At 42.4% G+C, this 13,418-nt stretch overlaps 1 protein-coding gene across 4 annotated transcripts; it reads right to left on the reverse strand.

Moving 5' to 3' along the window:
- Positions 1 to 246: 246 nt before the first annotated feature.
- On the reverse strand, positions 247 to 12,062 carry clul1 (clusterin-like 1 (retinal)). 4 transcript variants are annotated; one of them, XM_036986808.1, is made up of 11 exons: positions 11,725 to 12,062; positions 6,406 to 6,533; positions 6,143 to 6,291; positions 5,289 to 5,459; positions 5,062 to 5,211; positions 2,998 to 3,292; positions 2,735 to 2,857; positions 2,551 to 2,633; positions 2,376 to 2,462; positions 608 to 786; positions 247 to 503 (listed from the first exon to the last, which is right to left on the reverse strand). In XM_036986808.1, exons 2-11 carry the CDS (start codon positions 6,506 to 6,508, stop codon positions 488 to 490), a joined length of 1,356 nt encoding a protein of 451 aa, XP_036842703.1. In that variant the 5' UTR covers positions 6,509 to 6,533; positions 11,725 to 12,062; the 3' UTR covers positions 247 to 487. The 4 variants fall into 4 exon arrangements, 3 of the variants coding, with proteins under 3 accessions (XP_036842703.1, XP_036842701.1, XP_036842702.1); XM_036986806.1 differs by having other exon boundaries at positions 2,331 to 2,462; positions 11,725 to 12,061; XM_036986807.1 differs by having other exon boundaries at positions 2,331 to 2,462; positions 11,668 to 12,061.
- Between the last annotated feature and the right edge of the window lie 1,356 nt (positions 12,063 to 13,418).

The raw sequence follows: 13,418 nt of genomic DNA on the forward strand, positions 1-13,418 counted from the left end.
ATATAGTATAGACTTTGGATCATTTGAATGAGACCACACTAGGTGAACGTGATATAGCGCACCCAGCAGAGAATCGGGGATGAGGGGCCTTATTTATCCCTGTAATACTGAATTTGTAACAGAGAAGCTTTGTTAATTTCACCATTTGTAGCTTTTGTATGCTAGCTGAGTACCACTAGTAAAAAAAGTTCTGAATTTTTGAAGTTTGAAGCCAAAAAGTCCGTGTTAAATGAAAATGTACTTGAATCTAGGTCCTCCTTTTATTGTACAACATGCAACATGACAACTGGTACAAGTTACTTTGGTTCAATTTTACATGTAATCAATTCCAACATTACAATAAGTTGTCTCGTTAATCTTAAAATGTTCCCTAAATAAATAAATATTAATTTGTTTACAAAACTATATACATTAAATATAGTAAACAAAAACACACAGTGTACTGTCCACTAACTATGACATGACATTGAGTGAACTTTCTTCATGCTTAGTCGTCATTGTGTCTGAAAGCAGAAAATAGCATTAATCAACACAGGCATGTTCAGTGGCGCTATGGAATGTTGTTCAGTAAAAATGTTTAGTTTAACGTAGTAGTAGTATATATTACCTGAACATCTGCTTGTACATCTCCAGGGCCTCCTGAGCGACGAAATTTATAAAGGCGGGGTCCTGCAGCTCCACACCAGCTGGAATGGTCAGGAGGAGAGGAGGAGAGTTTAGGATGTTCAGCTCCACCTTGGTGTCTCCCCCTGACGAGCTGCCTCCATCAACTCCCTCTGACACCACCTGGGTAAAAAAAACAATGTGTTGTACTCTTACTGACACCACCTGGGTAGAATCAACAATAAATTGTGATCATGCTGAGAACACCTGGGTAGAAACAACATACTGTACTCATACTGACAACACCTGGGTAGAAACAACAATATACTGACACCACCTGGGTAGAAACAACAATATACTGACACCTCCTGGGTAGAAACAACAATATACTGACACCACCTGGGTAGAAACAACAATATACTGACACCACCTGGGTAGAAACAACAATATACTGACACCTCCTGGGTAGAAACAACAATATACTGACACCACCTGGGTAGAAACAACAATATACTGACACCTCCTGGGTAGAAACAACAATATACTGACACCTCCTGGGTAGACACAACAATATACTGACACCTCCTGGGTAGAAACAACAATATACTGACGCCACCTGGGTAGAAACAACAATATACTAACACCACCTGGGTAGAAACAACAATATACTGACAACACCTGGGTAGAAACAACAATATACTAACACCACCTGGGTAGAAACAACAATATACTGACAACACCTGGGTAGAAACAACAATATACTGACACCTCCTGGGTAGAATCAACAATATACTGACGCCTCCTGGGTAGAAACAACAATATACTGACACTTCCTGGGTAGAAACAACAATATACTGACACCACCTGGGTAGAAACAACAATATACTGACACCACCTGGGTAAAAACAACAAAATACTGACACCTCCTGGGTAGAAACAACAATATACTGACACCACCTGGGTAGAAACAACAATATACTGACACCTCCTGGGTAGAAACAACAATATACTGACACCTCCTGGGTAGAAACAACAATATACTGACACCACCTGGGTAGAAACAACAATATACTAACACCACCTGGGTAGAAACAACAATATACTGACACCTCCTGGGTAGAAACAACAATATACTGACACCACCTGGGTAGAAACAACAATATACTGACACCACCTGGGTAGAAACAACAAAATACTGACACCACCTGGGTAGAAACAACAATATACTGACACCACCTGGGTCAAAACAACAATATACTGACACCACCTGGGTAGAAACAACAATATACTGACACCTCCTGGGTAGAAACAACAATATACTGACACCACCTGGGTAGAAACAACAATATACTGACACCACCTGGGTAGAAACAACAATTTACTGACACCACCTGGGTAGAAACAACAATATACTGACACCTCCTGGGTAGAAACAACAATATACTGACACCTCCTGGGTAGAAACAATATGCTGTACTAATATTGACACCTCCTGGGTAGAAACAACAATATACTGACACCACAATATAAACCTTTCTCTAATAAGAGCATGTTGTTTTCAGGGATTTAAGCAAATGAATGCCTCGGTTATTCATTTAAGTTTTACGGTATGTACTTACTGTCTGTCTGTCTGTCTGTCTGTCTGTCTGTCTGTCTGTCTGTCTGTCTGTCTGTCTGTCTGTCTGTCTGTCTGTCTGTCTGTCTGTCTGTCTGTCTGTCTGTCTGACCTTTCTGATGCGGAATTTGGTATCAGGTGTGGTGTTGTTGTTGACCATTTCTGTCACCCAGCTGAACTCAGTAGCCATGTTGCTTATCCAGCTCGCCGTGTCACCTGTGTGCTGCTGCACAATGCTCAGAACCTGGAGTAATGGATTAAACAGAACGGATGGTATGTTATCCTATGCTATGCTATGATACGGAATGCTACACAATGCTATGCTATGTTACCTCGTCGTACTGCTCCTTCGACATGTCCCGCAGCTGAGACACCTCATCCAGTTCCACATGCAGCTCCCGCACACTGGGACACTCTGACACACATAGGGGACAGGAGGCAGTTGGAGAGTGTGTGTGTGTGTGTTTTTTTTTTTGTGTGTGTGTGTGTGTGTGTGTGTGTGTGTGTGTGTGTTACCTGTGAGCTGCACCCCTTGGCAGGACTGACACTGGTTCTGCAGCTGCCAGCATTCTGAAGTCTGCCTCCTCAACTCTCTACACAACTTCCTGTTCTGGAGGAAATGAGGGAACAGCTCCCTCTCTGGACCAGAGGAACAGATTATCTGTCATTAACTATTATAGCTATCAATAGGGTTTCTAGTTCTGTGTTGGGTTCGGTTAGGGTTATCTCTTTGTAATAGAACAATATCAATAATGTTTCTAGTTTTGTGTTGGAGCTACCTCTCTTCCTCTCCTCCTCCACAACGTCTTTGAGGTCATCAAACACTCGTGTGACCACGTCCCCAAAGTCCTCCACAACACTCTTCCCAAAGTTAAAGAAGGAGTCCAGGACCTCCTCCATCCCCACTCTGTGGATGAAGCCCAAGTCCATCCCCAGGGAGAAGGGGTCCTGGGTAGGCTGTTGGCCCCGGGCTTGGCCTCTGCTCTGGGGGTCAAAGGCCTTCTGGAGGTTTTGGTCCAGTTTACCTTGCATCTTGTCCACCAGCACCACACTGCGCTCAAACAGGGAGCCCACCTGGGAGGGAGAGAACAGGTCAACTAACACTACATCACTAGTCAACTGACACTACATCACTAGTCAACTGACACTACATCACTAGTCAACTGACACTACATCACTAGTCAAATGACACTACATCACTAGACAACTGACACTACATCACTAGTCAACTAACACTACTTCACTAGTGAACTGACACTACCTCACTAGTGAACTGACACTACATCACTAGTCAACTGACACTACCTCACTAGTCAACTGACAATACCTCATTAGTCAACTGACACTGTCTCACTAGTCAACTAACTCTACCTCACTAGTCAACTAACTCTACCTCACTCGTCAACTGGCACTGCCTCACTAGTCAACTGACAATACATCACTAGTCAACTGGAACTACCTCCCCATTTATCTGAACCTACTTCTGCAGTTAACTGACACCACCTCACTAGTCAACTGGCACTACATCACTAGTCAACTGGCACTACATCACTAGTCAACGGACACTACATCACTAGTCAACGGACACTACCTCACTAGTCAACTGATACTACTTCACTGGTCAACTGACTAAACCTTACTAGTCAACTGACACTACCTCAAACATCAACTGACACTACCTCAATAGCAAACTGACACTACCTAACTAATCAACTGATTCTACCTCAGAAAGCAACTGACAATACCTCACTTGTCAACTGACAATACCTCACAAGTTAACTGACACGACCTCACTAGTCAACTAACTCTACCTCACTAGTCAACTGACACAACCTCACTAGTCAACTAACTCTACCTCACTAGTCAACTGACAATACCTCACTACTCAACTGACTCTACCTCACTAGTCAACTGGCACTACATCACTAGTCAACTGGCACTACATCACTAGTCAACTGATAGTACATCACTAGTCAACTGACACTACCTCAAACATCAACTGACACTACCTCACTAGTCAACTGACACGGACACACTAGTCAACTAACTCTACCACACTAGTCAACTAACTCTACCTCACTACTCAACTGACTCTACCTCACTAGTCAACTGACACTGCCTCACTAGTCAATGGACTCTACCTCAGAAAGCAACTGACAATACCTCACTTGTCAACTGACAATACCTCACTAGTCAACTGACACAACCTCACTAGTCAACTAACTCTACCTCACTAGTCAACTGACAATACCTCACTAGTCAACTGACACTGCCTCACTAGTCAACTAACTCTACCTCACTAGTCAACTAACTCTACCTCACTAGTCAACTGACACTATCTCACTAGTCTACTGACACTACCTCGCTAATTAACTGACACCACCTCGCTAGTCAACTGATGCTACCTCGCTAGTCAACTGACACCACCTCACTAGTCTACTGACACTACCTCGCTAGTCTACTGAAGCTACCTCACTGGTCAACTGATGCTACCTCGCTAGTCTACTGATGCTACCTCGTTAGTCAACTGACGCTACCTCGCTAGTCAACTGATGCTACCTCGCTAGTCTACTGACGCTACCTCGCTAGTCTACTGATGCTACCTCACTGGTCAACTGACGCTACCTCGCTAGTCTACTGATGCTACCTCGCTAGTCTACTGACGCTACCTCGCTAGTCTACTGATTCTACCTCGCTAGTCAACTGACACTAACTCGCTAATCAACTGACACTACCTCGCTCATCAAACAAGATGGATAAACAGAATAAACTGACAATGAGAACAATGGAAATTGACTTCCGACTTAGTGGTGACATTTTCTGTAGATGGACTTGTCCAGTACCTTGGCGATGAGGCTGTTGAAGGAGTCTTCTATGCGAACTACCTCCCTGTCGGGTTTATCAGCGCTCTGGTTCACCAACATATCTCCATCTAGAGGACGTGGGTCTCTCTGGCCGAACCGAGATGACACCCCGCGGAAGAAGTTCTCTACCTGGCCAGGGGGAGGGTGTTAGGTGAGGTGAGGTTAATTTAGTGTGTGTGTGTGTGTGTGTGTGTGTGTCTGTGTACCTTGGCCTGGAAGGAGCTGAAGCCCTGCCTGCATGTGGAGGTGTAGAAGGTCTTACAGGCGTCCTCCAGACACAGCCAACATGCCTCCCATTCCTCCTTTAGAGACTCCTGGCACTGATGCTCCGCCTCCTCCAGCTTTAGCTCCACCTCCTGGTATTGCTGGGCCACACCCTAATGGACAACAACAATACTATATAACGTCTGACCTCTAACCCTGATCTCTGACATCTCATGCTCTGAACATAGCCACTTTGGTCCACCACCTAAACCTTAAAGTAAGATTCATCACAAACTCTAGAAGGTAAAGACAGACCCCAAATCCTCAAATTTAAAGATGGACCACAAATCCTAAAAGGTAAATATGGCCTGCAACCCTAGAAGGTAAAGATGGCCTTCAAACCCTAGAAGGTAAAGATGGCCTTCAAACCCTAAAAGGTAAATATGGACTTCCAACCCTAGAAGGTAAAGATGGCCTTCAAACCCTAGAAGGTAAAGATGGCCTTCAAACCCTAGAAGGTAAATATGTCCTTCAAACCCTAGAAGGTAAATATGGCCTTCAAACCCTAGAAGGTAAATATGGCCTTCAAACCCTAGAAGGTAAATATGGCCTTCAAACCCTAGAAGGTAAATATGGCCTTCAAACCCTAGAAGGTAAATATGGCCTTCAAACCCTAGAAGGTAAATATGGCCTTCAAACCCTAGAAGATAAAATATGGCCTTCAAACCCTAGAAGGTAAATATGGCCTTCAAACCCTAGAAGGTAAATATGGCCTTCAAACCCTAGAAGGGAAATATGGCCTTCAAACCCTAGAAGGTAAATATGGCCTTCAAACCCTAAAGGTAAAGATACATACCTTCTTCTTGTCACTGCTGTGTTGGAGAGACTTCATCAGGTCTTCATGTTTCTCCTCATTCTTCACCAGTACCTCCTTCATCTGTTTCACTCCATACAGAGCTCTCCTCACCTCCTCATCCACCAGCTTCTCCCCAACATCAGACAGTTCTGAGAGACAGAAGGAGGGGTGTGTGTGTGTGTGTGTGTGTGTGTGTGTGTGTGTGTGTGTGTGTGTGTGTGTGTGTGTGTGTGTGTGTGTGTGTGTGTGTGTGTTAGACTCACGCTTCAGGGTGTCCTCTGAGATGCCTGCTGCAGTGTCTTCTGCTGCGCATTGCAAGACCCCCAATGACATGACCAACACAACCCAACCAATCAGAAACCTCATCTTGTCCGATCACAGGAAGCTCAGTCTGGAAGAGAAGAAACCATGAAATACTGGAGGCAGTTACTTTTACTTCCGCATTTATATGCGAAGTGACACGCGCACACATACGCGCGCGCGCGCACACACACACACACACACACATAAAATTGTGTAATTAAACTGCCAGATTTTTATGGGGACTTATTATTGTGCTAATTAAATTTCAACGGGGCTGCAGAAATCGACTCCAGGGGGTTAAAACCTGTTAGGGATAGGAGGCAGTATTTTCACTTTGGATGAATTGCGTGCCCATAGTAAACTGCCTCCTACTCTGTCCTAGATTCTAATATAAGCATATATTATTATCATTGGATAGAAACCACTCTGACATTTCTAAAACTGTTTGAATTATGTATGTGAGTATAACATAACTCATAGGGCAGGCAAACTTCCAAACAGGAATTGGAAATTCTGGGACTGGTTGAATTTCAAGTCATCGCCTATTCACATCCAAACAAGATATGGATCTGTTCGCACTTCCTACACCTTCCACTAGATGTCAACAGTCAGTAGAACGTGGAATGAAGCCTCTAGTGTGACGTGGGACCGGATGGGAGGGGAATGAGTCAGTAGTCTGTCAGAATGCCAGTTCCTGGTTGAGCATATTACTGTTGACATAGCCTTGCGTTCCATTACCCTGTAGACAAAAACGAATGCTCCGGTTGGAACGTTATTGGATATATATGAAAATAACATCCTGAAGATTGATTCTCTACTTAGTTTGACCAGTTTATTCGACCTGGAATATGACTTTTTGAAGTTTTCGTCCGAGTTCGCCTGGACCAGGGGCGCTAGCGGAAGTTCAGCATAACAGCATGATTGACATTTGAAGGCATTGTTCTCACGTTAGCTGAGACAATAATGACTAAATGATGTTTACATTTCAATCAGAACTATGACTACACAGAATACTATTATGTTACTGTATGGATGTATGAATCTTATTATAATCATAGTACTGAATATAATGTGTGTAATTATAATCAAGAATTAGAACAAAGACTGTCTGTTCCTTGGTAGAAACTAATGAAGTTATCGTCAGACTGGCTAGAACGCTGTGTTCCTTACGGGACATCTTGTCTCTACACAGGGAGAGGAGAGACCTTGGGCTGGTAGTAAATTATTTTACAGGTGGTGGACGATGTGGGAAGGCTTGTGAACTATACTGCCATTGTATCGGAGTGGGGGAAGGACCGTTTAAAACCTATGATGTCATTTTTAGTTTATAACCTGTTGTAAATTGTACCATGATCAGTACTCTCGAGTATAAACGCTATTGATTGATTTTGAGACTGGTCTCTGTCCATTTTATGCAAATAAGTATCTTACAAATTCTTAGAAATGGGCTGAGTGTATTGATTGAATTGGTTAATAAACATATAGGAATCAAATTCCTTTAACAGCCGCATATGTCGGCTCAATCGGAAATGACCCTTACATAACTATTGCTCAATCTGCAACGCTTCAGCGATCCAGATTGAATAGAGCCCCTAATCTAATCTTGTGAGTTAAAAGGATTTAGATTTGAGGTTGAGCTGGTAAACATCCCTTTTCCAGACAGAACTATGCAACAAGACTGGATTAGTACAGTGTGATGGAGAACAACAGCAGTTTAGTGGAATTTATTTTATCTTATAGGTTGAGTTAAGATGGTTAGTTTAGTTAAGGTTATTCAGTAGATCAGTAGAATACCATGAGGATACTAACAAAGGATGACAAAGGGGTGAAACAGCTTTAGGGTTTGGCGACAAGTAAGGTTAGAGGTTTAGGGGTCCCCTAAACTTAACCCAACCTCATGGAAACATGGGGCCTGGAAACAGGCCTCTCTCTTACTGACATCATAATTCTGTTGACTGTTCCTCGAGTTATCTAGAGCTACCTCTCCACTTCTGTCTCGTTACACAATCATTATATCCAATCATTACATGTGAACATAACTCAACTACTGTAGCTCACCCTACATTTGTCAAATCTGACCATAACTCTATCCTCCTGATTCCTGCTTACAAGTAAAAACTCAAACAGGAAGTACCAGTGACGCACCCGCACAAGCGGATGTTAAGCTACAGGACTGTTTCACACAGACTGGAATATGGTCTGGGATTCTTCCGGTGGCGTTGAGGAATTTACCACATCAGTCACTGTCTTCATTAACAAGTGCATTGACGACATCGCCCCCACAGTGACAGGAAGTACATATCCCAACCAGAAGCCATGGATTACAGGCAACATCCGCACTGAGCTAAAGCTGCCTCTTTCAAGGAGTGGGACACTAATCTGTATGCTTATAAGAAATCTCGCTACACCATTCCGACAAACTTTCAAACAGTAAAAGCGTCAATACAGAACTGAGATCTAATCCTGCTACACTGGCTCTGATGCTCGTTGGATGTGGCAGGGCTTGCAAACTATCACAGATTATAAAGGGAAGCCCAGCCACAAGCTGTCTAGTGACGTGGGCCGACAAGACAAGCTAAATGCCTTCTATGCTTCGAGGCAAGCAACAATTAAATATGTATGAGAGCAACAGCTCTTCTGGACGGCTGTGTGATCACGCTCTCTGTCGATGTGAGTAAGAAGTTTAAACAGGTCAACATTCATTAGTTCGTAGGGCCAGATATATTACCAGGACATGTACTCAGAGCATGGGCTGACCACCTGGCAAGTGTCTTCACTGACATTTTCAAACTCTCTCTGACCTAGTCTATAATACCCATGTTTCAAGCAGACCACCATAGTTCCTACGTGCAAGAATGCCAAGGTAACCTGTCTAAATGACAACCGACCCAGAGCACTCACATCTGTAGCCTTGAAGAGCTTTGAAAAGCTGGTCATGCCTCACATCAACACCATCATCCCACACGTTTCCACAAAATGAACACCTACGTGAGAATGCTGTTCATAGACTACAGCTCAGCGTTCAACACCATAATACCCTCAAAGCTCATCACTGAGCTAAGGTCCCTTGGACTGAGCACATCCCTCTGCAATTGGATCCTGGACTTCCTGATGGAACGTCCCCAGGTGGTGAGGATAGGCAACAACACATCCGCCACTCTGACCCTCAACACGGGGGCCCCTCAGAGGTGTGTGCTGTTTCCCCTCCTTCATTCCCTGTTCACCCACGACTCCAACACCATAATCAAGTTTGCCGATGACACAATGGTGGATGGCCTGATCACAGACAACAATGAGACTATAGGGAGGAGGGCAAAGACCAGGCAGTGTGGTGCCAGAACAGCAACCTGTCTCTCAGCGTCATAACACAAAGGAGCTTATCAAGGACTACAGTAAACGGAGGGTTGAACACAATCCCATTCACATCGAAGGGGCTTTAGTGGAGCGGGTAGTGGAGTGGGTCGAGGGCTTCAAGTTCCTCGGTGTCCACATTGCTAAGGACCTATCATGGTCCAAATGCCTCTTCTCCTTCAGGAAGATGAAAAGCTTTGGCATGGGACCTCTGATCCTCAAAAAGTTATACTGCTGGACAATATGTATTTGTATTTATTATGGATCTCCATTAGTTCCTGTCAAGGCAGCAGCTACTCTTCCTGGGGTTTATTATGGATCCCCATTAGCTGTTGCCAAGGTCGCAGCTACCCTTCCTGGGGTCCGGCAAAATTAAGGCAGTTATACCATTTTAAAAACATTACAATACATTCATTACAGAATTCACAACACACTAAGTGTGTGCCCTCAGGCCCTACTCCACTACCACATATCTACAACGCAAAATCCATGTGTACATGTGTGTATAGTGCGTATGTTATTGTGTGTGTATGCATGTGTCTGAGAGCATGTTGTCTGGCCACATCACCGCTTTGTACGGCAACTGCTCGGCATCCGACCGCAAGGCTCTACAGAGGGTAGTGCGTACAGCCAGTACATCACTGGGGCTAAGCTTCCTGCCATCCAGGATATCTATACCAGGAGGTGTCAGAGGAAGTCCCTACAAATGTCCAAAGACCCAGCCACCCTGGTCATAGACTCTTCTCTCTGCTACAGCACGGCAAGCGATACCGGAGTGCCAAGTCTAGATCCAAAAGGCTTCTTAACAACTTATACCCTCAAGCCATTAGACTCCTGAACAGCTATTCAAATGGCTACCCGTTCTATTTGAATTGTCCCACAACACCCCCTTTTTTACGCTGCTGTTACTCTTCGTTATTAACCATGCATATTCACTTTACCTCTACCTACATGTACATATTATTTTTATTGTTTCATTTTTTATTTATTTTAGTATATAATTTCTTAACCCTTATTTTTCATAAAACTGTTGTTAAGAGCTTGTAAGTAAGCATTTCACTGTAAGGTCTACACCAGTTGTATGTGAAAGGTGCATGTGAAAAATACAATTTGGATTGTAGACAAAGAAAAGCTCTCCAGTAGGTCTACCAAAACATTCAAGGGCCATTTTCTCAAAAGAGTGTTTGCAGTTTTATTAACTTTCAAAGCAGAATTACTTTCCCATTTTTCCTCAACTGCAGTGTATGCCATTTTCTAGCTTGGAGTATCTACCTTTATCCAATGTAAAAAACACAATTTCAAATATTGCAACATAGGACTGAATCGAGCTGGTTGGTCACTACTGTAGTTACCTCAGGTCCATTCTAGCAGAATAGCCAGCTACTGTATAAGGTAGTTTTTTTTCCAGCACCACAACATCTCACTGGTACTCATCTTGTTGTGTTTGATGACAGTAGTTAATGTGCCCCCAAGACAACAACCAACAGTCCCTCTCATATTCACATGTCCACATACTGCCTCGTTCTGCCTCTCTGACATTGCTCACAGAATATTTATACAGTATATTCTTAATTCCATTTCTGTGTATTGTTGTGAAATTGTTAAATGTTACTGTTAGATACTGTATTACTGCACTGTTAGAATTAGAAACACAAGCATTTCGCTACACCCGCAATAACATCCGCTAAACACGTGTATGTGACAAATAAAATTTGATTTGATTTTGACAACAACCAACCTCTCCCTGTCATATTCACATATACACATACTGCCCCAAGGACAACAAACAACCTCACCCTCTCAAATTCACATGTTCACATACTGCCCCAAGGACAACATAGGACAGTATGTGTGTTCAGTATTCTACTCACCAGTAGAAGCTAACAGGTTGTTGTCCTTGTTACTGAGGTGTGTCAAGGTGTACTCACCAGTAGAAGCTAGCAGGTTGTTGTCCTTGGTATTGAGTAATGTGTTTCTGAGTACTGTGTCCCCGTGTGTGTGTTTAGTGTTCTGTAGGGATTGTGCTGTTGATCTGTACTTGTCTTGTTCCACTTCTGCTGTTCCAGACTGGACGGTTGTAATCCTATTAGTTTCTTTATTACCTCATGGTCACAGATAATCCACTGGTCAACACATATAGGGTCTATTTCCTGGATACAGATTAAGTCTTGGATTACGAAGAAATAGAGAATTCATAAAAAATGCTATTTAGTCTAGGATCACAGCTTTTTAGTCCAGGAATCGTTGTCAGAACAAGCGATACGTGCTAAAGTCCAACCTAAAATATTTAATAGAAAAACCAAAACCTGTAACACCTTCCCCCTTACGACAACAAATATACCATATATTATCACAACCAACAGAAAATAACTTCCATTGCCCAACATAATCAACTTAAAAGCATCGCTACTCAAATATGTCGCCTTCTCCAATTTAAACCGGCTGTCAAGCATTAAATCCAAGACAAAAGCAGCCATATATTTTTCTAAATACAGTACCAGTCAAAAGTTTAAGGGTTGTTCATTACTTTTTACTATTTTCTACATTGTAGAGCAATAGTGAAGGCATCAAAACTATGAAATAACACATATGTAATCATGTAGTAACCAAAATAGTGTTAAACAAAATATATCTGATATTTGAGAATCTTCAAAGTAGCACCCTTTCCTAGATGACAGCTTTGTACACTCTTGGCATTCTCCCCCCACCAGCTTCATGAGGTAGTTTTTCATAGTTTTATGTCTTCACTATTATTCTACAATTTAGAAAATAGTAAAAATAAAGAAAACACTTGAATGAGTAAGTGTGTTAAAACCTTTGTCTGGTACGATATTTCCACTACTGTTCAAAGTTTGGGGTCATTTCGAAATTTCCTTCTTTTTGAAAGAAAAGCTAATTGTCCATTAAAATAACATCAAAATCATCAGAAATACAGTGTATTGTAATTGTTGATGTTGTAAATGACTATTGTAGCTGGAAAAGGCTGATTTTTTTATGGAATATCTACATAGGCGTACAGAGGCCCATTATCAGCGACCATCACTCCTGTTTTCCAATTGTGTTAGCTAATCCAAGTTGATCATTTTAAAAGGCTAATTGATTATTAGAAAACCCTTTTGCAATTATGTTAGCGCAGCTGAAAACTGTTGTCCTGATTAAAGAAGCAATAAAACAGTCATTATTTCGACTAGATGAGTCCCATAACATAATTATAACATAACAGACAGTAGATCTAGCAAATCTGTCATAATATAATAGAGACAGATCTATCTGGGCTGTCGTAATTTAATATAGACTATAGATGTAGTTTGTCTGTAATAATAAAATTGAGATTGTGGATATTGCTGGTCTGTCACTGTAACGATCGTCTGTGGTGGAAGAAGGTGAGGACCAAAGCGCAGCGTGGTAAGTGTTCATATTTTTAATAAAATAACTGAACACTGAACAAAACAATAAATGACAAACGGACAGTCCCGTAAGGTGAATGGACAAAACACTAAACAGGAAATAATCACCCACAAAACATAGGCGGGAAAAGGCTACCTAAGTATGATTCTCAATCAGAGACAACGAACGACCCCTGCCTCTGATTGAGAACCATACCAGGCCAAACACAAAACCA

The sequence above is a fragment of the Oncorhynchus mykiss genome, chromosome 8, assembly GCF_013265735.2.
Source record: "Oncorhynchus mykiss isolate Arlee chromosome 8, USDA_OmykA_1.1, whole genome shotgun sequence".
Taxonomy (NCBI): Eukaryota; Metazoa; Chordata; class Actinopteri; order Salmoniformes; family Salmonidae; genus Oncorhynchus; species Oncorhynchus mykiss.

Bases quoted from the DNA above. Each gene is read 5' to 3' on its own strand.
- clul1 (XM_036986806.1), bottom strand. From the start codon at position 6,508: ATGAGGTTTCTGATTGGTTGGGTTGTGTTGGTCATGTCATTGGGGGTC. The intron at 5,212-5,288 runs GTACACAGACAC...CCCCCTGGCCAG, and splicing joins TCAGCTCCTTCCAGGCCAAG to GTAGAGAACTTCTTCCGCGG. The intron at 2,634-2,734 runs GTAACACACACA...TATGTGTGTCAG, and splicing joins CCAAGGGGTGCAGCTCACAG to AGTGTCCCAGTGTGCGGGAG.